The following is a 26,291-nucleotide window of genomic DNA, read 5'->3' on the forward strand; positions in this document are numbered from 1 at the left end:
GCACATGCAACTTGTATTACATGTAATTACATCCTTTCATGCAATACATCCTTTTCAATTACAAACATGAAAGAAGAAGAAGAGGAAAGACGAAAGAGAATTGAAACAATCTTAGGGATTGTTCCAAAGGGCCTTGCACTTGACGATGTAATCCCAGATGATAATAGGATTGGGAGTTCCTGTATTTTGTGCCACTGTATTCACTTTGATAACCATGGTGTTACGTCTTTTGATTAGCTCTGATTCTCGTTGATGAATTGTCTGTTGTCATTTGAAAACTTGACGTGATCAAGCTTTTTCTCATTCAAGTTGCGTGGATTTTCCTTTGTAGATTGGGACATTCTAGAATCTTTGACAGTTCGAAAACCTTCTTTACGGTGTCCGGATGTAAACTCAGAACAACTTTCCACCAACAGCTTTAAATTTTTTTTTTATTTGAAGAAAAGTGCTTGGTATGTTCCATCACGAACTTGGGTTCTCAAATAACCATTGGAAAAATGGAGACTAGAAGAATTCTTGCCTGTTTGATTTGAAGCATGCCTTCTTTACTGGATTTCTTCATTCTTTATAGAAATCTTGGCATATTTTGACTTGCTGCAACATGAAAGTTTCGATGGGATTGAATATGCTTTGAGACATGAAAGTGAAATGCATGGGAATGCGTGTACATGAAAACTCTTTGACTTTTAAAAAGTGACTTTGGCTTTCAAGATGTCATTGCACGGAAAGTGGATTACATGTATATGCAACATGTAATGGGAAATGAAAAGTGAGATGTGGATGCAGATGGAAAACGATCTTGCATGTAATTTCATGAAGAAAGGTGAGATGGAATTATGACGAGGGAGGAATAATTACATGTCTTTTGCTCATGAAGTGTAATTGCATATGAAAGGAATGAATGCAATGTGTATTGGGAAAATGAGGTGAAGTGAGCTTTTATAAATGATTTTGAGAAAAAGTAAAGTCCAAGTGCATGAGAATGCATGCACATGAGAAAAAGGTACTTTTAAATCAAAAATGGGTTTTGGAGATGTGATTACATGTAAAGGAATTTTCATATAATCATGCCTTGCAATTGAGTATGGACAGTGAGATGAGTGAAAATGGAAATGGAAAATGGGATTACGTGTACATGCAGAGGACGGATGGAAATACATGTAATCATGTGTGAAAAGTGAGATGCAAAGTTTTATGACATGGAATGGAATGAAAGTGGAATAAAATGATGCAATTGCATGGAGAATGAAAGATGGAGTGTAATGTGATATGTCCAAGTTTTTGGAAAAGAACTTGCAATTTCCTTGTAATGAAGAACAACCAAAATGCAAACATGCAAAACACAAAGACAAACTCGAAATGAAGAACATACCTTATGAAAATGACTCAAACATATCAAGAAGCAACCTCAAAATGTAAATTCGAATTTGGAGTTTAGAAAAGAAACAAAAACACAAAAATAAACCATTTTATCATTTTTAAAGGGAAAATGCACTTTTTCATGGCATCTAAATCAACAAGTGTGAAGCATCAAGCCAAAACATGCATAAAATCAGCAAGATAAGCATGAGTTTAATTAGCAAGAAGGAAAATGTCCATTGACTAATCTCTTTTTTGATCAATCATTTTTCTTTTAAGAATATAAACTGATTTTTCCGAGTCACTGAACTTTGTCGATCGGCCGCATGGGGAAACCTCTTTTCTATATTATTGTATGCTTTTACTTTGATGATTGTGTGCGAAAATAACAAGTTTTATAGACTTGAAGACCAATTCTCCTTCAAATCTGGATTTTCAAACAACTTTTTGACTTCTTTCGTATTTGCATGTAATGGACATTCAATGGTCGAATTTGACATGAGAATGCCAAAAATGTAGTCTCCACAGACAATAGCATACATTGAAACTCAAAAACACCCTCTCTTGATCAAAGGTATGGGCTGGAAATGCCATTTTTTGAGTTTTTTTGAACAAAAACAAGACTTCTTTATGCAAAAATCTGGGCCGTTTTTGCAAAAACGTGGCCAAAAAATGCATGTTTTTGAGTCATTTTTGACTTGTGAATGCAAAAAACAAATTTCCCAAATGAATGTAAAATGATCAAAACTCCAAAACCACCCCTTATTTGGCCAAAACATGAATTTTAAAATCCCAAAACTGGGCGTTTTTCTTCAAAACGTGGCTCCAAATGGTGCTGAAATAAAATGTTTTTAGCATGAATAAGGTTGCCAAATGCATGGGAATGCATGAGGATGCAAAAATGCCTCTTGAGGAAAAGATTTCAATTCATTCGATGGAAGAATCTAAGAGAAATCACCAAAAACGGATTCTTGGAGGCCAAAGTCATGAAATCTTTCAAAACCATGAAATCTTTCAAAAAAGGGTTTTGGAAGAGCAAATGCATGAAGTTGAATGCAAAACAAACCTATTTTGTGTGATTTCATGTTTTAAATATGCACAATAGACCCAAACGCACCTTTTAGAGGCCATTACATATTGTAAAAGCATGTAATGGACTCTCCCAAGGCAAAAATGCACCTTTTTGGTGCATATGCATGTTTTAAAAACATGCTTTTTGTCCAATAATGGGTTTTAGAGATGCACTTTTTAATGTTCCCATTATAAAAAAGATTATGTATCAAACTATTGTTAATGGGCCGATTGATTTACTATATCTCAGGCCCATTTTTATTTTTGTTTCCGTATTTGTCTCGTTGTCGGTTATCTTTGTACACCCTTAGAAATTTTTTCCGATGGGTATTTAAGCACGGCTTGTAGGTAGTCTTTAGGTAGACAATTTGGATTATTTCTTGTATTGTGAATTCCTATTAGGATTCTCTATTGTTCACCATTTCGGATGTGGAAGACCTTTCGTACTTGGCTATTTTCATTTTCTGTGGGATTTAACCCTCACCCTATTCCGTCGCCTGTAATACTTCGCTTGGATTTGGCAAATCAGAGCACCACCTTTTTGGCAAAACTTATTGAAAGATTGTGTTCTAATCTCCATTATTGATTCTGTCTTATGAATTTGGGTCTCTGTGTTATTATATGTCTGAGCACTTCCTCTCTACCCGTACCCCATCCACTTCTTCTGACACTTAGTTCATCTCCCGTGTGACTACATTGCTCTCTATACAGCCCATGCCCCAACTTCTCCTTTTCACCACCATACGGCCATTTGGCCTTCATTTTCCTGCCACCATATGACCATTTGGCCTTCATCTTCTGCCACCGTACGACTAGCATTGGTCACTGTACTACCGCTTGATACCACACCATACGGCCAACAGTACATACTTGTATTGCCCTTTAGTCCTCATATCGTATGGCCAACTTGGTCACCGTACGGCCAAAGTTGTTCACCTCACAACCTATTCCCACCCTCTATAATGTCCCGTTTGGGAACATTATTTATTTGACTTTTATTCGTAAGGTTTTTTATAATATTTTTATCTCCTGATGCCCTTTCAATGTTATTATTCCTCATACACATACATATTAATGGTAAGAGCCACATCTTTTCATATTATATTAATAATAATTATATTATATTAATAATATATTTATATTAATAAGCTTAGTTAATATATTATATTAACAATCATATTATAATATATCAATAATACATTATAATACATTATTGATATATTATTATTACATTGAAATATATCTTAATCATCATTATATTAGATTATTAGTATTTCATTGATTATATTATAATACGTTATACATAATATGATATTATTATATGATTATGATATAATATTGTATTTATAAATCCAACATGATTTATAAAATATTATATGATTATAATAGTATTACTAAATATTATTTTAATATAATATTATTACAATATAATATCATTATTTTAATTATTAGCATTACTTTATATAATACCTATTTGAATTACATGTCAAAATGGGGACATCACAATCCTCCCCTCTCAAAATTTGCTTGCTCTCAAGCAAAACAATCATAGATACAAACAAATTTGCATATAAAGCCTAAAAGTTTTATAGAATATACATTTTAATAAATGAAGACATGAAGCAAACACGGTGCAAATAGATGAAGACACGAAGCAAACACAATGCAAACACACAATACACATGTTATGCATTTCATTAATTGTAAATCTTGCAACCAAAGAAGTCATTAGTACACATTATGTATAAATCAATCTCCTAACAAGGTGTTTATCAAAAGTATCTGTTCATTATAATGTTAACTCATCGATTCTTGTGTACATGAGGAGAAACTATAATAGGGTGCCCTGTTACCCAACCACAAGAAGAAGAAAAGGTTGTTTTTATTCCTTGTTACTCAACAGTATTTCCTTTGGAATCATTAATTGCACCATTAGATTCTTCATTTGAGGTTGAAAAGAAGATTTTCTTTTGTAAGGATGAATATAATGAGAAGAGTTTGGACAATACTCTGCCTATGTCTGAACTTAAATATCAAGAACACACCATCAATAGTTCAGATGTAATTATGGAGGATTTTAGTTTCTCTCAAGAATCAACAGGTATGAATCTAAAATCACTTCCTGAATTGAAAGCAAAAGAATCAGTTTTGATTTCAGATGATGAAATTATTAAAGCAAGAGAAACTGCATTGATTGTTAAAATGAGTGAGGAATCAATGATTGAAGATAATACTGCTCATAAGCACAATGAGCAATCATCTCGCTTAGTTGAATCACTTAAGGCTGCAGAGAATTTTTCCGAAGAAGATATAATTAGTGAACAAAATGAAGAGTCCATGACAACTAGTGGATCGATTCTTGAAAAACAAGAGATGTACTGGTTTCCAGAAATACAACTATCAGAAAACGAAGGTATTCCTCATAGTGATAAAGGATTGGTCAACAAGGATCCCATGGTAGAATCTATTTGTTTTAAAGAAAAAGTAATGATTAATTTTCTTGATGAGTCTTATATTTAAAAGAAAGTGAGGTCATGTTTTACTGAAGCTGAAAATATGGTTGAAGAGATGATAAGCAGAGTTGAAAGAGAAATAAATGGAGATAATTGTTTTGATATTTTAAAAAAACCTCAAGCCTCAGATGATCAAGTACCTTTTAACAAGACGGATGAAAGGAGCAATGAATTGCCCTGGGAGAGTCATCAGCAAAAAGAATGTTTTCAGCCTATAGAGATGTTTGAAGATCAAAAAGAAAAGGTAAACAAAATTGAAGATGTATCTATGTTTTCGTTTTCTTGTGTTGATGAAAGATGTGAATTGGATGAAAAGAATGTGGATGATTTTTCAAAGTGTTTTCCTGAAAACTATTGGCTGATGGACTTTTTTGAAAATGGAATTTTTGATGCTATGGAAGAACGTAATAGTGATGATTCTTTTTTCACTATGGCTGATAAAGATCAGATTCTTGAAACATTTAGTTTTGAAGATGATACAATGCTGGATGTTGCTAATCAATTGTGTGTGGATGAAAAAGATATTCAGCTTATTGAAAATGATGTTGAAGAAATCAATGCGACAGCAGATTTTGAACATGTAAATGAAGTACTGCAACAAGACGGAGAAATAAATGAAGATTTTTCTAATCTTGAAATAAAATTTGATCAAGTTATGGTGCCAATCATATGTGAGTCCTCTTCCATAATTAATCCAGATATTGAAATTGTGAATTCAGATGAACATCTTGCTGTAGCAAATGAAGAAGATGTCTCAGTCTGGATGTATGCTGTAGCAAATGAAGAAACCTTCAATTTCAACCCCATTTTGAAATCTGAAGTTGCTAATGATAAAGCCTGTGATTGGTATGATACTAGTTCACTTCCAGAAGCTTTTCAATTTTCTAATTATGTTCATTCTGATTTGAAAGGTGATATCTTTGATGAGAGTTATAATGGAGTAAACGGATGTGAGTGTTTTCAAGCAGTGCATTTGGAATCGCTTGAATATCCTGCCAGTCTGGATTTGAATATTGATATCTTTGTTATAAGTGACAAGGTTGAGGATAACAGATGTAAGTATGATTCAGTGATGTTTTCAGAGTCCAGTGAATTTTCTTCTTCACAAAACAGGATAGAGCATGTGAAAGATAGTATGCAGATAAATGTAGAGCAATCAGAAGTATATGATGAGGCATGGCTGTTTGGAAAAGTTCTATGGGTTACTATGTTACAAATAGCTTTTGGACTCAAATTCAGCAGTCAAGGATTGGCGAGAGGATATCAATGTTGTTGCAAGCTGGTGAAACATTCTCCTTTGTGCCGAAAAGGTTCATATTTCTCTCTTCCTGTAAATGGCCGCATTTGAATCTTTCCTTGCTTTTGGTTCTGCTGGTGAGTTCTCCTCACCTTTTGTAAATAAGTTTTCTTTCCAATTTTGGTGTGTCTAGTGTAGCTTCTTCTTGCTTAGTTTGTTGTGGTTGTTCTCTCTTGCTTTGTTTCAGTCTGCCCTGCTCCCCTCCGCCCTCCCTATATGCACTTTCTCATTTATCTTTGTTCTAGACTCCGTAACCAAATGCTTCAGGCACTTTCTTAACCAAAAGTGTTGGATTCTCTATGCACCTTGCAGTACACATTCCCCAGTCAGAGCCAGTTGTTGCTTGACTTTTGGTCACCCATCATTTTTCAATGTCAAGTCAGTCTGGTGTCTAGGTCTAAGTCCTTCATAGGTAGGCCATTCTTGTCGGGTTTCCCTTTCTCTTTCCCTCTCATTTATTTTCCGGGTGGGTTGGTTTAAGTGTTGTCATTACAGGTAGGTGATAGCTCCTAAGCCGGCAAGGATATCATGTTTTATTGATGATCTTCTTAGATAAAGGATATACAAATCTTTCTTATTTCAGAGATTCATGGAGCAGTATGTGCAATCCAGAAAGACATTTGGTTACTAAGGGCTCTGCAAATTTGGAAGATCTCCAGGTGATCAAAGTACCATTATATCTTATCTGATATCAATAAAGGTCTCATTTCAAATAAGTGACCAGATTTGAAGGGAAGTTTTAAAGTTTGAAAATGCATGAAAGACTTATCTTCTGAAAATTTCTCAAAACAAAATGGCTTTTGAAGAATGACACATTTGAAGAAGCCGAGCTCTTAAAAGATATAGCTACTTGAATGTTACAATTTGTACATGTATTACATTGTTAATGGTGCTGAGATTCAAGAACGTCTGATCAATTGATTTCAAAATTAAATTGAAGTGTGGGACAGTACCAATGACTTGCATAGGAGTATCATTACAATGGTGATATACTTAATATGATATGGTTACAGATTGTGATTAGAAAATGCATCAATATAATTGCTGTGCATTAAAAAGAGGTCTCTTCCTAAACTTGGTTTTAGCTCTTGCTCAAGCTCGAAAGCATGCTTTTTCCCTCAAAGTATGTCTCAATGAAGTTAGTCTTCATAACATGCAAGTTTAAAAGGACAGCGATGCAAAAATGGCCATTAGAATGCAAGGCATAACCAGATAGAGTGTGTTCGACAATCAAATATGGTCAATGTTTTCAATGAAAAGAAGGTGTGAGTTGATTCTCCAGTTCTCTATAAAACCAATGAAGAAAATGGCATGTAAAGTGATTGAAGAATAAAGGAGATATTACTTGGTAGATTTTTGAGTTCCAGTTACTCCATTGAGGTTGCGCACCTATTTTCTCAAAACCCGCCAGCCTATTTCATGCATGATATAGATTCTTTTTAAAAATAGATCATCTGGGTTGCTTTGAAATGTTTCAAAGAAGATTTCATCTTCAGAGTGTGTGCCCTGAAAATGCCTACAAATGGTCGACGAAAATTCAAATTTTGAGTGCGCTGGGACCATTTGCGCACCTGATTTGCAAAAACCCGCAAATGAATATCTTCGTGATTTTGAATTCTTTTTGAACTTTGACCATATGGGTCATTTTAAAATGGTTCGAGGAACATTTGATGTTTAGAAAGCAAGAGTTAAAAATGAGCCAAATGTTCTGGGCGTAAAATCCGATTTTGGGTACTCCAAAAGAGCATTTGCCACATTGGTCAAAGCTATAAAGCAGATGAAGATTTGAGATATGATCTCGTTGCTTTATATATCATGGAGAGCACAGATAAGGGTAAGATGCACAAAGTCGTAGTTTTTGTTTCTAAAGAACAAGAAACAAAATTTAACACAGAGTTGCATTCCAACGCATTGGAAAGTAATAGCTATGAAAGCTGCACAGCCATTTGATTATGAATCCAAGAGAATTAATGAGGTCAAGAGCTCCTTCAGCTGCACTTCTATTTTTGCCACCTGAATTTTCAGAGGAAGATCTTTTTGTCAAAATATGTGGTCTCTCATACATGGGTGATTTGTGCATGTTCTTTGCCGAAGACATACACAAAGTGAAGAAGATAGTAAATGAAAATATTAGCAGATTTTGGACACTTTATAAAGATCAAATCCATCACCTTGCAGAGACATGGACAATTGAAAGGTTCAAAAGTCAAATATGGAAGAGTATAAGTATTGTGATAATGCAAAACAAACTTAATTTGCTGCTTCCTTTTGGTCCTGCTGCAGCTATATTGGCTCATTCCTGGGAAGAGAAACGAAGATGGGTTTTCTTCTTCAGTCTGTTAGGCATAACACCTTTGGCAGAGCGATTGGGTTTTGCAACAGAGCAGCTTACATTCTTTACTGGTCCAATAGTTGGAGGACTTCTGAATGCTACATTTGGAAATGCAATAGAGATGATCATTTCAATTCATGCTCTAAAAAAATGGAATGATTCGAGTAGTGCAACAGTCAGTACTTGGCTCTATTTTATCAAATATGTCACTTGTGCTTGGATGAGCCTTCCTCATGGGTGGCATTGTTCATCATAAGAAAGAGCAAAGCTTTAACAAGGCTGCTGCTGTTGTCAACTCAATTGCTGTTGATGGCAGTGATTGGCTTATATTTTCCAGCTGTGCTACAATTTACCTACACAGAATGACATTTTGGACGAGCTGAATTAGCTCTTTCTAGGTTTAGCAGCTGTATAATGCTTGTGGCACATGCATTTTATCTTGTATTCCAGCTGAAGAGTCATAGAAATCTTTATGATCCCATAGAGGAGACTGGGAGATCAAGTGAAGGTGTTTCAGAGGTTGAGGAAATTCCGGAAATAACTCATTGGGAAGCAATCGCATGGCTTGCCATCTGGACTGCTTGAATTTCTTTCCTCAGGATATCTTGTCAATGCAATAGAGGGCGCTTCAGAGTCATGGAACATGCCAGTTGCTTTCATAAGTGTTATCCTTCTACCCCTAGTTGGCAATGCTGCAGAACACGTTAGTTCTATCATGTTTGCAATAAAAGATAAGCTGGACATTTCATTAGGGGTTGCTATTGGGTCTTCAACACAAATATAAATGTTGGTGATTCCTTTTTGTGTGGTTATTGGGTGGATTATGGGAGAGCAAATGGATTTGAACTTTCAACTTTTTGAGACCGCTTCACTATTTATTACAGTCCTTGTGGTAGCGTTTATGCTTTAGGAAGGCAAAAGGGCAGAATCAATTTCTTCCCTCTCCCTTATGTTTTTAAAACCATTTGATTCTGTGCCAACATTAACACCTCGTCTTGTAATTGAAGAAAATCTGCTTGATATGTTACTTGGAAATTTGAAACAACTTTTCATATCATGTGTTGGAGAAGATAGTCAGCTTCAGGTAAGCAAATAGTCCCACATATTGGCTTGTGAAAGAAGTTCAAGAATATTAGTCTAAAGTTGGGAAAGACTAAATTTAAAAGATTTAGAAAGAGAATTTGAAAAAGCAAAAAGGAAATGGAGAATTAGAAAGAAGCGGTCATGAAATCAAAAGTCATCACGTGAAAACTGAAAAGTCACGAAAAGAGGGGAACCGAACGGTTATGGAAGAATCAGAATGGTCATGAGATGTCATTATGTATGGTAAAAACTTTGCATGTAGGAAAGGGGGGGGGGTTCTTTTTTTTTCCGAAATACAGTCAGAGAGTTGAAGGGAAGGGGAGGGGATTTTAGTTTAGATTTTTCATTTCATTGCATGTAGAGGGTCGGCAAAATGGTTGATGTATCAGACTTGATATTGCAGAGCCAATAAAGAGGATTTTATGTCAATGATTTTCTGTTCCATTTAGTTAGGAATTGTCGCTTTTGTGTTTCTTTCTTTTAAAATCCGAATTACAGAAGGAGAGAAAAGATGTTTTATTCTTTTGTCATGAGGATATGAATTAACCACAGTAAGAAGTGCTTTGGGGTATTTAGAGAAAGATTCATTAGAAGTCTTTAATCATCTCATTTATTTTTCTGTTAAGTGTTTGCTGTAGGATAGCTAGTTGCTGGGTTATAAATTCATAAGATTTGTGGATTCTATAACTTGGTTCGTAGATTAGTAAGTATTTCTTTGCCTGGATTAAGTCCTGTTTAGGTTTAATTCGGTTTGCCTCTGTTGCTGTTGGGTTAAGAGCATACCCCATGTTAGATTGTAGGAACAAACATAATTCCTTGAACATTATTCACATAGGGAGCTGTACTTTAATTCAGAGGGAAACTAGTTATTCTCAGAAACATTTTCCCAACTGTTGTGTAAAGTTGTTCTTCATTACAAATTGGGCATATTAAAAAGGAGAATCAGAAGAAGAACAATCTGTTTACTAACAATATAGTATTATTACATTGAAACATATCTTAATCATCATTATATTAGATTATTAGTATTTCATTGATTATATTATAATACGTTATATGTAATATGATATTATTATATGATTATGATATAATATTGTATTTATAAATCCAACATGATTTATAAAATATTATATGATTATAATAGTATTGCTAAATATTATTTTAATATAATATTATTATAATATAATATCATTATTTTAATTATTAGCATTACTTTATATAATACCTATTTGAATTACATGTCAAAACGGGGACATCACCCCTCATCGTACAACAAACCAGTATTTGTACACTATATCGTATGACCTCCATTTGTGCCTATACTATGGTCAAAACACCTAATCGTATTGTCCTCCAGAACTCCATATTAGCTCCATCTAACTGACATTGTGAAGGGAAAGGGATTGTTTGAAAGTAGTTGCAGGTACGAAACATTACAGTGGTATTAGAGCTTTGATCCTGCCAGCTTGTGGACAGTGAATGAGAGTTTATAGTTGGAAGAGAAGGACACATTCCGATATGGCTGCTGAACTGAAAACGACAGCTGCCAAATTCGTGGCACTACTGAGAGAACTTGCCAGGAATCAGGCACAGATCACTGATACTCAGCGACTTATGGAAGAAACTCTCAAGAAGTTGGCAGACAATAAAATATCTAGAGAAAAAAATGGTCACAATGCGGACTCGGTGTCGGGTAAATCAAACTCTCATCTAGCATGCTCTCGACCTTCCATGCCGTCTTCTCCCCCACAGACAGAGGCACCACATGGAGGGAAACAACCAAACTTCGAAGAAATGTAAGAACAACTGAGAGAAGACTGGAAGAATGTGAATTTTGAGGAAGATATATCCTATAAAGATTACACAGATTTGAGAATGAGATATTTGGGAGGCGGAAACCGAGGATACTTTAACGATGATCTCGGAAGAAAGTTGAGTAAAGTAAATCTATCTCCATTTGACGGATCCAGATCCATATCTGTGCAAGCATGGGTAATGAAGGCTAATACTTGCTTCCAGATTAATCCCATGTCACAAGAAGAAGCAATTAAATTTGCGGCGCTGCACTTGGAGGGAGTTGTGCATGAATGGTGGCATCACGACACCATCACACTGGGGCATAATCAAATAAATTCTTATGCGGAACTCACTGAGAGATTGATAGATCAATTTGATGGTAAATATCCGGAACTCAACTTCAAAAATTTGGCACAGCTAAGAAAAATTGGATTAATTGACTAGTACATTGTAGAATTTCAGAAACTCTCTATTTTGGTCAAAGATATTTTTGAAAGAACACGGGTAGCGCTCTTCATGAATGGACTAACAGAACCACTGAAAGGTTGGGTAAAGGGGTTCAGTCCTACCAACCTATCAGAGGCCATTAAGAAGGGACGAAGTATGGCATCATCCTTGATGTCATCCTCTCGAAGTTACTCGCACCCCAAACTGCCAGTGTTTTTGAGGGACAAAGATAATAAACCTCCACCTAGGAATTTGTCATTAGATGAAGCTACCAGATAGGAACTTAAAAGGAAGAAATTATGTTTCAATTGCAAGGGACCTTGGGAACTTAGCCACAAATGTCTCGGAAAAAGAAAAAATACACTACATTGAGGTCGTGTCCAATGATGAGGACGAACAGGAAGAAATACTTGCTGAAGACAACCAACATCACGACGACACCAACATGGCTAGTCTGAACTGTACGGAAAGGATTGTAGCGTTGGTATGATGTGGAGGGACTATTGCCCTGGCCGATAGCCCGAGGTGCACGATTTTTCATGTATAGGGAACCCTTCAAGGACAAAGGATTATGGTGATGCTTGACAGTGGAGCCACTCTAAACTTCATAAATTCATCTCTGGTGAAGTGTAGAGGTCTACCTATGGAGACGCACGTAGGATTTTAGGTCAAGGTTGTTGGAGGGACTCTTCTGCCCTGCACACACCTTGTTCCTCAGTTAAGTATGACAATGGCGAATCACATGGTGACCGAGGATTTCTTCATAGTGGACCTTGATGACATGAGCTTATTTTGGGCATATAGTGGATGGAGACACTTGATGAATACACTCAGAGCTTCAAACAGATGGATTTCACTTTTTTTGTCGATGGAAAGAAGGTTGTTCTCCATGAAATGAAAAATGAGGGTCCAAATGAAGTTTTTGTGCATCGGATGGAGGCAATTTTTGGGTGTGATGACGTTGCATGGGCTGCACATTGTTTTGTCTTGGCGAAACCTATAAAAGGGCAATGGACACCTCCACAGGATGATGATCTCCAAGATATTTTGAGTAAACATAATAAAATTTTCATTGACATTCCTCTTGGCATACAACCTCATCGAGGGTTTGAACATACTATCGAGTTGGAAGCAGGAGCCAAGCTGGTCATAACCACACCATACGGCCATCCCAAGAAATTCAAAGAGATTGAAAAGACAATTCAGAAGCTGCTAGAAAAAGGATGGAACCGTCCTAGTTCTAGCCCTTTTGCGTCATTTGTAGTATTGGTAAAAAAGGACAGGACGATGCACATGTGCGTGGACTATCGTGCATTGAACAAAAAAGAAGAAGAATAGATATCCCATTCCAAGGATAGATGAGTTGCTGGATGAATTGCATGGCGTAGTCTATTTTTTGAAAAACAGATGTCCGTTCGAGATACCATCAGATCCGCATGAGGGAGGAAGACGCAGGATAGATGACCTTCCATTGTCACTGTAGGCATTATGACTTTTTGGTCATGCTGTTTGGATTGACAAATGCACCTGCTACATTCCAATCATGCATGAATCGCATTTTCAACAAACAATTGCATAAGTACTTATTGGTATTTTTTGATGATCTTATTTATAGCAAGACATGGGAGAAGCACCTGAAGCATCTGGAGAAAGTCCTAAGGATCATGGAGGAACAATCTTTGTTTGCCAAGCAATCCAAGTGTGAATTCAGTATGACAAATATTGTACCTAGGGCATGTTGTCAGTAAATACGGAGTTCAAGTTCATTAGGAGAAGATTTAGGCTATCCTTGATTGGCCTCCGCCAAAATCACTCTCAGAATTGCGAGGATTTTTTGAACTATGCAGTTATTACCAAAGGTTCATTAAAGGATTCTCTCAACTTAGCGCACCCTTAACAGATCTTACAAGGAAGGGGTCTTTCCAGTAGAATGAAAAAGACACAACTCACCTTTGATAAACTGAAAGTGGCAATGAGCACTTGTTTCATACTTGCATTACCTGATTTCACTTGACCCTTCATTTTGGAGTGCAACGCATCCGAAGAAGGCATTTGTGCAGTATTGATGTAGGATAGGCACCCCATAGCTTATCAGAGTAGGAAGCTTACACAAACGGAACGCTTATATTCCATCTACGACAAAGAAATGTTAGCCATTGTACATACACTAACCGAGTTTCGGCAGTATCTAGTGGGTGCCAAGTTTTTTTCTCCATACGGATCACAATAGTTTGAGATATTTTCTGGAGCAATGAGACTTGAAGAAGAGGCAACAAAAATGGGTAAGCAAAGTTCAAGCTTTTGATTTTGACATTGAATATGTGAAAAGGAAAGAACAATGTGGTTGTAGATGCCTTGTTCAGGAAACCTGCCATCTGCTCACTTAACTAGATTTCAGCTGATTGGAAGATACATTTGTCGGTACAATATTCCAAAAACACATTTTCCTATGAGCTAATGGATGGCAACACCCATGATAATCGGTACAAAGTAGTGGATGACATTATTTACTATAAGAATTGGATATTTTTAGTGTTAGAATCCAAATTGAAGTAGATAATCTTGAAGGAAGTACATGACTCGCCCTTGGTAGGACACCTAGGTTTCCTCAAAACTTACAGAAGTCTCTGGGAGAGGTTTTAATGGAATGGACTTAAAGGGGACATGTTGCAATATCTAAGAGTGTGCGGTCTACTAGCAGGACAAATCCGAACATACTCTACTTGCCAGATTACTGCAACCTCTGCCAATTCCAGAACATAAGTGGGAAAGTATCTCGATGGATTTCATAACGGGGCTTCCCAAGGTGAATGGAAAGGATTGTATTTTCATAGTAGTTGACAGATTGAGAAAGTATGCACATTTCTTCACTGTCCCCTCCGATTTTCAAGCCGCACAAGTTGAAAGATCCCTGATGGATCTCTTCTGCTGATTTGCTGTAATTTTATTATTTTTAAATTTGTTTTCCCTGTTTATTAAAATTTTCTTGTAGAACTAGATGAAAGTTGCAAAAGAGTTTGATTATTTTATGTTTTTGATGATTTTTCAATAAGTAATAACAGAAGTACAATAACATGAACCAGTTCTGAAAATATATTCCAAATACAATCAAAAAAATTTCGCTTCAAGCAGATTTTTGAATATAAAACCTAATTTGTAACCAGATGAGGATTTATAATAATATCCAGATGATTACAACCAAGGATAAACCCAACTTGAAGGTGCAAAGGAGAAATACAAGCCCAGAAGGAAGCTACGGCCAGGTTCCAGCCCTCTAATGCTGCACGTGGGAAGGAATATGGCTGCCAGGTGCTGCCGTACAACTACAAATATGGCTGCTAGGTGCTGCTGTATAGCTGCAAAGTGCCCACACGTGGATAGAATGCCCAAACCCCAGCCAAAACTTTGACTCAATATTGCGTTCTTTAGAAGAAACAATGCACAATCTCCAAGATGCTTCTGACTGCAACAAATCCAAACCATTGTTTTGGGGGCTACGTCCCAAATAGGCAAAGCAAGTGGAGTTGGCGTCCTAAGTGCTGAAAGCTCAATCAGAGCCCAAATCACAAATCCAAGATGTAATATGTCAATAATGCCTTCGAACTTTGCTTTACCTCGTTATAACCCACCAAACTTAGCTCGAACCCTAAAAGTGTCCCCATGTGGCGTTGGGTTATAAAATAATATATTTCTCATTTTTAAAGTGGTCAAGTATCCAGAAAATGACCTTTTTCCCAATAGAAGGAAATCCATTCACCGAAATGCTCTGAGTCAAAAGAGAAATATTTAGAAAAGTTCAAAACCTTTCCAACGAGCTATTACACCAAGGGATATTCACCCAGATGAGGCCAAAAAATCCCTTATTACTCTAAAATGGCTATAACTTAGCCTTATTTAAATTATTAAAATGCTAACTTAGGAGAATATTTAAATATATTAAAATATTTTCCAAATAGCGCACTGATAGCCAAAAGACCTCTACAAGGTGAAATTGAACTTGTACCTCCTGTGACTAATGCTAGAGAATCTAAAATAACTGACAGTCTCATCCCTCAAAATTAGGGATACTCCTAAAAAATAGGAACATCTCTGAATCTCCCGAATCTGAAAGCATAGAACAATCTCGTAGAGACTCAAGACTATAACCCATCTCCACCTCCTAAAATGTAGGAAACTCCTACAATTAAGGAACTGCTCTCAACTACCCTCCTACTATCTGAAACTTCAGATTCAAACACTGTATACCTTGACCGAGTCTCTAAAGACTACTGCTAGCCTACGAGACTCCCTTATAGGCTAACTCTATTGTCTCTGATGACCACTCTAGAAAGGGGACATGACAATCCTCCCTTCCCAGAGATTGCTTGTCCACAAGCAATGAACAAACTCTTGTTGCGCCACTCTGATGTACAATCCTAGGTGTGTGAAATGAAGCAACACATCAAAGATCGCCCAATCAAATGCACTGCATAGGATAATACCAGGATCCCACACTGAATGAGAATGTTCCCACAACCAAGGTGGTAACATACTGGAATCCCTGTGAGACAAGGCGTCAAACAAAACAACACCCGAATTCCAACACCATCTAAATCAGCACCCATCCATTAGGTATAAACAGGGATAACTGGAAACCTCTATCATGCCAAATATCTCTGCAACCACTGTGATACCACCACGAAAGTAATAATCATCCAAAGCATCATGTCTGCTAATACCCATATCATCTTGTAACCATGATCCCGGATGAAGTCTCTATGATATAGATGTGATAGCCCATGTCGGAAACTACTTGACATAATGCTGGATCGTTTTCTGGTCCCACCAACCAATCCTCCCAAACTGCTAAGTCAGGTGCCTATAGTCAATAACTCTATCCTCTGAAGATGGGAGCGCACTATTGCAACATGGATAGTATAAGTCCTGCTTCAATATCCCCATAGCCTTATGAAGAGCATGAAAATCTGTCATGGAAAATCCTCCACTATCTTGGTCATCAGTCATAAGAGCACTCCAATTGAGTGTAAATAACATTTGTCGAGTGACATCAAAGTGCTCAACCACTATGTCTACCCTTCTGTCATCAACCCTGAGTTGTCTAATCAAGCGATGAGGAGTCTGAAAATGATAGATCTCAGGCATGTGTACTACTTTTGAATCTGTGCTATGGTAGAATACTATGTCAGAGTCATGTACATTGTTGTAAGGAGTATCCAGTATGCATTCACTAATGCATGTATCCTTCTTTATAGTACTGCAACTTTGTACCTTTGAGACCACCTCTTCTGTCAATGATGAAACTATTGTCACCACACTATGCTCACTCTCATCAGCTCCCCATGTGTTTGCACATACAACCAAATCACGATCTCGGGATTCAGTATCACTATGAGTACACACTACTCTGATTTCTAGGGTATGGTCTAGGAAATCAGACTCATCATGACATGAAGTCTTATCACCCAATGCCTCTGAAATACCTATGTCCGGATTACTCTCTTGTGCAAACTCACCAAAATAATCCTGACCCTCTGTATTACTTGTTGTTCCATCCAAATCTACGCTGGCCTCTTCCTCCGTTGGAAGAAATAAAGTTCTAATTGACAATTCCCTTTGTTTCCTTGCATCATGATTATGGCATTTTTTGACAATTTGGAGACATTGTCTTGCTTGGGCAGCAAGTATCTTTGCTTCCATAGCTCTATCTAATCAATATTTATTCAACCTTTAACAATGTTTTATATCATCTACCCCAAAGTACACAAAATCAGGCTTATGATGAGTTGTACCATTCCCATCATCACGTCTCATGCTTGCACCATGTGTACCCTCAAATATAGAATACAAATCATTGTTTTTTTCTTGACCAAAGGATGCCACATCTTGAGGTAACGAAGTTGTGTCACTGCTATTATAAACTTCAGAATTATTATGATGTGTTCTAGTTATATTTTTGACCCCTTTAAGTGTATTATCATAGAAAGCCTCATGGCCACCACTTGCATACGCGCCTTCATGACTATTCCCAAGTGAAAGAGTTACCATATTACAAGAAGGATGGTGTAAGCTATCATTGCCCTCAAATCAGAGTTGTGGGAGCCTCCTCCATGCTTCCATTCCAATCATCAAACAACACCCCATCTTGATTTTTCACATGCTTAGATAGAAGTGGCTCAAAGAAGTCTTCAACTTGGCTTCTATGAGATTCAAAATTAGACTGCCTGCATACTAAACTTGTCATCTCATTCTTAAGTTGAATACCATCATCAACATCATTACCTCCATTTGAAATAAATGTTTCATCATGATTTGAACTGCTGTTGCAAATTTTAGAATAGGCCTCACACCTTGGTGTCACATTTCCAAGATCTCTAATTGTTTGTCCCCTGATTGTAATCTCTTCTAATTTTTAACCAATGGCTTCTTTATTATCATTTAATATTTCTTTCTCTTTTTTCTGTTGAAAGGAGCTTGTAGATACCCAGTTATCATCTGCTTCAGGTACACCCATAAATTCTATAAAGGAAAGGAGGTTGCATATCTCCTTAGGAAGAGAACAATACTGATGGTAGTTGCTCATAACTGCAACATTGAATGTCTTGGCAAGAGGCATCTTACTTGTGCTTGTTAATGAAGATGAAACCTTAGAGCACCCATTTTTATTCCTAGCCATGGTATTGGCCTATAATTGAATTGATTTCTTTTCCAATAGGCTGGCAGGTTGTAGTCTCTAATACCACTGAAAGATCCCTAATGGATCTCTTCTACTGATCTGCTGTAATTTTATATTTTTAAATTTGTTTTCCCTGTTTATTAAAATTTTCTTGTAGAGCTAGATAGAAGTTGCAGAAGAGTTTGATTGATTTATGTTTTTGATGATTTTTCAATAAGTAATAACAGAAGTACAATAACATGAACCAGTTCTGAAAATATATTCCAAATACAATCAAAGCAATTTTACTTCAAACAGATTTTTGAATATAAAACCTAATTTGTAATTAGATGAAGATTTACAATAATATCTAGATGATTACAACCAAGGATAAACTCAACCTGAAGGCGTGAAGGAGAAATACGAGCTCAGAAGGAAGCTATGGCCAGGTTCCAGCTGTCTAATGCTACACGTGGGAAGGAATATGGCTACCAGGTGCTGCCGTATAGTAGCAAATATGGTTGACAGGTGCTGCCGTACAGCTGCAAAGTGCCCACACGTGGATAGAATGCCCAAACCCCAGCTAAAACTCTGACTCAATACTATGTTCTCCAAAAGAAACAATGCACAATCTCCAAGATGCTTCTAATTGCAACAAATCCAAACCATTGTTTTGGGGGCTACGTCCCAAATAGGCAAAGTAAGTGGGGTTGGCGTCCTAAGTGCTGAAAGCTCAATCAGAGCCCAAATCACAAATCCAAGATGTAATATGTCAATAAAGCCTTCGAACTTTGTCTTTACCTCCTTATAACCCACCAAACTTAGCTCGAACCCTAAAAGTGTCCCCATGAGGCGTTGGGTTATAAAATAATATATTTCTCATTTTTAAAGTGGTCAAGTATCCAGAAAATGACCTTTTGCCCAATAGAAAGAAATCCATTCACCAAAATGCTCTGAGTCAAAAGAGAAATATTTGGAAAAGTTCAAGACTTTTCCAAGGAGCTATTACACCAAGGGATATTCACCCAGATGAGGCCAAAAAACCCCTTATTACTCCAAAATGGCTAGAACTTAGCCTTATTTAAATTATTAAAATGCTAACTTAGGAGAATATTTAAATATATTAAAATATTTTCCAAATAGCAAACTAATAGCCAAAACACCTCTACAAGGTGAAACTGAACTCGCCACTTCCTGTGACTGATGTTGGAGAATCTGAAATAACTGACAGTCTCATCCCTCAAAATTAGGGATACTCCTATAAAATAGGAACATCTCCGAATCTCCCGAAACTTAAACCATAGAACAATCTCATAGAGACTCAAGACTATAACCTACTCCACCTCCTAAAATGTAGGAAACTCCTACAATTAAGGAACTGCTCTCAACTGCCCTTCTATTGTCTGAAACTTCAGATCCGAACACTATATACCCTGATTGAGTCTCTAAACACCATTGCTAGCCTACAAGACTCCCTGATATGCTAACTCTATTGTCTCTAATGTCCACTCTAGAAAGGGGACATGACACAAGTAGCCAATCTGTTTTTTAGAGAACTCTTTCATTTGCACGGGTTACCCTGAAACATTGTTAGTGATTGGGATGGGCGATTCATCAATATCTTCTGGACAAAACTATTTCGGATGGCAAGGACAAAATTGTCACCAAGTACTAGTTACCACCCATAGACAGACGGACAAACGAAGATTGTGAACAAGTGGCTCGAAGGTTACTTTTGGAACTATGTTTCGGCACAACAATGGGCATGGGTCAAAAGGATACATCTAGGAGAATATTGCTACACTACCACGTACCACATGTCCATTAGAATGGCACTATTTAAAGCTTTGTATGGGTACGAACCCCTTTCCTTCATTGACATAGTTCTGGGTGAGTCACGCACCAAGGGCGAGGGACTGGCTTGAGGAGGGATAGGACATACTGAGATGCTTGAAGGAACTTACAGGGGGCACAAAATCAACTAAAGATGTACACTGACAAACACAGAATGGAGAAGAGTTTCAAAGTAGGGGACCTGGTCTATCTTCGGCTCCAACTATATCAACAATTGTCTTTGAAGGAAAAGGGAAAAGAAAAATTGAAGCCACGATTTTATGGCCCCTATCATGTTGTTTGTCGCGTTGATGAAGTCGCGTACGAGCTAGAACTTCCAGAGGGGAGCCGTATTCATAATTTTTTCATTTTCATGCTTGAAGAAGGCTGTAGGACAGAACGTCACTATATCCACAAACCTCCCACCACTCAATGAAGAAGGAAAGCCCATATTGGAACTAGCTGAGATCATTGAAGTACTTGAGAAGACTTTGTGGAACTGCATAGTGAAGGAATATTTTGTGCGTTGGAAACACTTGCCATTGGATGACGCGACATAGAAGGGCGAGTACATTCTCCAACATCTGGCATTGCATTTGTTTGAGGACAAGAAAAATTTGGGATGGGAGGACTGTAATGTTCCCGTTGTAAAATAAATTATGTATCAAACTATTGTTAATGAGCCGATTGATTTAATATATCTCAAACCCATTTTTATTTTTGTTTCCGTGGGTGTGTCGTTGTTGGCTATCTTTGTACACCCTTAGAAAGTTTTCCCAATGGGTATTTAAGCACGGCTTGTAGGTAGTCTTTAGGAATGCAATTTGGATTATTTCTTCTACAACGAATTCCTGTTGGGATTCTTTGTTGTTCGCCATTTCGGAAGTGGAAGACCTTTCGTACTTGGCTATTTCCGGTTTTAGTGGGATTCAACCCTCACCATATTCCGTCACCTATAATACTTCTCTTGGATTTGGCAAATCGGAGCACCATCTTTTTGGCAAATCTTATTGAAAGGTTATGTGTTCTAATCTCCATTGTTATTTCTATCTTATGAATTTGGGTCTCTACATTATTATATGTCTGAGCACTTCCTCTCTACCCCTACCCCATCCACTTCTTCCGACACTTAGTTCATCTCCTGTGTGACTACATTACCCTCTGTATGTCCCACACCCCAGCTCCTTTTCACCACCATATGACCATTTGGCCTTCATCTTCTTGCCACCATATGACCATTTGGCCTTCATCTTCTGCCACTGTATGACTAGCATTGGTCACCATACTGCCACTTGATACCACGTCGTACGACCAACAATACATACTTGTACAACCCTTTAGTCCTCACACTGTACAGCCTCCTTGGTCACCGTACGACCAAAGTTGTTCACCTCACAACCTGCTCCCACCCTCACCATACAGCAAACCAGTATCCTTACATTTTATCGTACAACCTCCATTTGTGCCTATACCTTGGTCAAAACACCTAACTGTACTGCCCTCCAGAACTCCATATTGGCTCCATCTAACTGACATTGTGAAGGGAAAGGGATTGTTTGAAAGTAGTTGCAGGTATAGAACATTACGCACTTGCATGTCTTTGGTTTTAAAGACATGTTTAAGTTACTTGCATATGCAACCCAAGGCAAAAACTCACCTTTTTGACGCATATGCATATAACACTTGTAGCTCAACTTTTTGATATCATTACACATTTAAGTTGAGTCTACATGCAATTGCATCAAAAAGTCCACTTTTAAAATGTCATTGCACATTTAAGTTGAGTTTACATGCAAATGTATCAAAAAGGTCCACTTTTAAGATGTCATTGCACATTTAAGTTATCCATTTAAGCACATGTCAATTTAATTTTAATAAAATATTACTTAAGTGGGACACAAATTATATTTGCATTATCATCTTAACAATATAATGTGTAAATATCATTAATAAGTAATATTTACTAGAGCATTTGATTTAAATATCAAAAATTAAATTGAACTATAGAGTTAATATGTTCACTTAAGTGAAGAATCAAAAAGTAAACTCAACTTAATAATATAACATAAAGTGCACTATATTTACTTTAAGTGAAAATTTAAATGATAAAGTAATTTAAAAACATAACATAAAGTGAATTTAAGTTATATTTTTAAAAAAGTGAATGTCAAATAAAAAATATAACATGATATTTGAAATTCGTGCAATTCATCAAAAATGTCCACTTTTTGGGCACTAAAATGGTCATATTTTTTGACTGACAACCTCGATTAAGCTCTAAATTTAGATCAAATCGAAGGGAAAACTGAAAGCAATGACTTGAGCAAAACCAAAGGACTAAAAATCAAGAAACTCAAAAATGAAGAAAATGATGATAAAGGCCTCAAAAATCAAGCATAGGCTCGACAAATAGAAAAAAGGAAAAAGAGTTGATGAAAGCCTTCCGTAAAAAAATTTGCTATGTAAATTGAAGTTGATTGATTGATCAACATTAAGCAATTGAATAACAAATTCAACTAGAAATGCGAAACTAGTTTGAAAAAGTTTCATACTGTTACCTACATTTTGTGGTGACAAAATGCAGGTCAACATGTCCATAATCCAATAGGATCAATTTGAGCTAGTGTAGCTCTATCTATCTTTATCTCTATCTTATGAAATGCTTGAGGAAAAAGATCAATGAAGCCAAATCATAGTGTGTATAATTTTATCAACTTGTCACTTGAATACTTATTTTGAAGGGCCTTCATTTACCCTTCTTTCACCTCTTCATCATTCCAAGGAGGCAACTCACTAGCCTTTGGTGCATACCATTTGGGATTTGGATAAAAAAATTCCATATGAAATGTGGTGTTCATTTTGTTTCACTATCATGTCACAATGGGTTTACTATGTTTCTCATATAATCCTAAATTAGAATCCTTAGTATAAATTGCTTTCTTCATCCACCTAGAATGTTTTCAAATGTCTCACAAATCTCCCCAAGACTAAAAAAGTCCACATCAACACATCTAATTACATCTGCAATAGGTGAGATGAAGAAGCAAATATATCTGCAAACAAAAAATTCAAAAAGAGGTGAAAGAATAGATCCCTAGTTTTATTCCATCTCAGTTCTAACATTCAACCATTCAAAAGATACCTGACTACTGATCTAACACATACTGTCTTAAGAGTTCACTCACCTTAGGCTGACTAATCTTGTAACAATACCACACAGACCAATCCATTATTCTATGCACTTGGTAATATAGGTTTTGGCAATCAAACTACCGATGGACAAATAACATATTATTTACACAAGAATCTTCTTCCAAAAAATCAAATATACTAAATTAATAAAATTTAAAAAGTAAATAGTTTCAATGGCGATTCCCTCCATTCATTTGTTTAAAAGCCCATTAGAAATTAATCATTGCATATATCATAAGGACTATGTATTCATATGGCCTTTTAAGTTAACATTCCAATAAAAACACCCCAAACTAAATTAAATGGGTGCTACCTTTCTTATTAAGTGGAATTCCACATTATGAAAATTGTTTTGGAGCCACATTTCTAATTAAACTATTAAATGAAATTCCAAATTATTGTTGAATAATGTTGATCTTACAGATTTTATATCCTATTAAACACAGATTCCACTTACACAACTCTATTTATGAGGATGATAGCTAGCACAGCCATATTAGTAGCTTTTTAGAGTTAGTATGCAATAAACAAAAAATCTTAAACCTTTGTCTCATCATATATAAAATATTATGAATATGATTCAATGCACAGTTTTGTAAAGTCTATTTGACACTTTTTTGAAACATCATAGGATGGACGAGTTAATGCATTTTATTCAACTCCATCAATTTACACTGATGCAAAGCATGCTGCAAATGAAGCATGGCCCCTCAAAGTTGGTGATTACTTCCCGTGAGTGGAATCATTTGTGTTCAAGAAAGCATTTGCTTTGCTAGTGAATTCTGAACTCCGTTTACCTCTGTAATTGTAAACTAGTTGAAATGTGCAGGTATGCAGATGGTGAAAATGCTTATTGGACAGGATATTTCACGAGCAGGCCAGCTCTTAAGGGATATGTTCGCTACCTGAGTGGTTATTATCTCGTATGTGTCTTCAAAGCATTATTTGTCTGTGTATTTGAACAAATTTTTATGTTATATAATACAGGATATGTATTAAAATTATGATAATCAAGGCAAGTTATTTATGAGTAGGCAGCCAGACAACTTGAATTCCTAATTGGAAGAAAAAGTGGGAGCCCAAATACAGGCCTTCTAGGTGATGCTTTGGCAACTGCACAACATCACGATGCAGTTACTGGCACTGAAAAACAACACACTGCAAATGACTATGCTAAACGTCTTGCAATTGGAGCTTCTCAGGTTTGGCCTATGGAAAGCCAATATTCATTGTATTCTATTCTGTACGAACATTTATGTCAGATTCTTTAATAAACTTCAAATATTTACTCTTGTGCATGAATGAGATTCACAAAAAATTGTAATATTCCAGGCAGAAGAGGTAGTAGGTTTAGCTCTCTCATGCTTGACAAGTTCAGAAATTTCTGAATGTTCAAACATATCAACAAGGTTTAAACAGGTACAAAGATCTTGTACCATCAACTCAAGTTGAACTAAGTGGTACTGCCTGCTTCCCTCTATACCATTTTTATGTTTTCCATGTTTTCTTATCAAAGGAAGCAATTGGTTATTAGCATTAATTAATTTTGCCTTTATATTATAAATTTATACTCATTGAAGAAAGAAAATGAAAGCAATATGCTATTAGCATTATCTTTGAGTATTTTTGTATGAATCACATTCATCCCTTAACACTTCAATTTTTTATGTTTTCTTGTATTTCTAAAAATAAATTTAAATGCCTTTGACATTCTGCAATACTAGAATTTGTTTCATATTTCCTTATTATATGCATTGACATCTCACATTTTCAGGCTCAAGTTTAGGTAGAGATACAGATGATCATTCCAAAATTTTGAAGTTGACTCACCTTGTAAAATAACGAAATTGTACAAAATAATTTGATGATCACTATTGTTGGTACAGGCAAAGAAATTAGATGACAGAAAATAGCTTGAAATGCTGCATCTAAAGGTGAAATCACAACAATATTTTGATTTAAAATATCACTGTGACAACTTCCATCTTTAATGTTACATCCACCTCATTGAATTTTAGTTCAATAGGCTCATTAAAGAGATGCAACAATCACCTCACTGAATAATCTGTACCTAACTACCCAAGTACATAGAAGTGTGAATACACTTAACAAAATCATTATTACATTCTAATAACTAAGTCCACAATGTTTTTAATATTTTAAAGGTGTAAATGCAGATTAAATTTCTTTCAGATTAGAGCAATGAATATCTTTTCAATTTTCAGAATTCAATGATTACTTATCTCAGATTTCATATTCGCAGATTTCAATCAGAGAGTTAATCATCTTGATCTATGTCAAATGTCCATGTAATGCAAATTCAATATTAAAAAATACTCAAATTTTCCATGTCTGAATTTGATTTTGGTAATACCCGATCTCCACTATATAAATCATTTATTGATTTCGATGCTCTCTAGGCATATCAGATCAAATATATATGTTGTTCTGAATGGATATGTCCATGAATGGATGTGTCTCCACATTGTGGAGACATGCCCATTCATGACATGTCCCATTAAATGCACTCGATTCATTAGCAAGGAGAAATCTGATCACTAATTGGGATTTGCAATGACTTTGTTCTTAACCAATTAATATATATGAGATCAGCGATCATGAAGATGATATAATCAGACTTAATCTGATTCGATATGTGAATTAATCATAAAGAAAAAATCATTCCATCTAAGTATCCGCAGGAAATACTGCATC

General features: G+C 36.1%; 1 protein-coding gene and 1 pseudogene across 10 annotated transcripts in view; both read left to right on the forward strand.

The window, feature by feature from the left end:
• LOC149555741 (alpha-mannosidase-like) overlaps window positions 1–26,291 on the forward strand; it is a 317,266-nt gene that overhangs the window by 21,809 nt on the left and 269,166 nt on the right. For all 10 annotated transcript variants that reach the window (XM_089829886.1, XM_089829889.1, XM_089829888.1 and 7 more), the window contains exons 9-12: window positions 24,208–24,308; window positions 24,406–24,499; window positions 24,611–24,778; window positions 24,909–24,995. In XM_089829886.1, the coding sequence (XP_089686012.1) occupies window positions 24,208–24,308; window positions 24,406–24,499; window positions 24,611–24,778; window positions 24,909–24,995 (450 nt within the window). The remainder of the gene's footprint in view (window positions 1–24,207; window positions 24,309–24,405; window positions 24,500–24,610; window positions 24,779–24,908; window positions 24,996–26,291) is intronic.
• On the forward strand, window positions 8,211–9,542 carry LOC149555742 (vacuolar cation/proton exchanger 3 pseudogene; annotated as a pseudogene).

Source organism: Cupressus sempervirens, chromosome 5, assembly GCF_028749045.1.
Source record: "Cupressus sempervirens isolate cs-2001-9-10 chromosome 5, ASM2874904v1, whole genome shotgun sequence".
In the NCBI taxonomy this organism is placed as follows: Eukaryota; Viridiplantae; Streptophyta; class Pinopsida; order Cupressales; family Cupressaceae; genus Cupressus; species Cupressus sempervirens.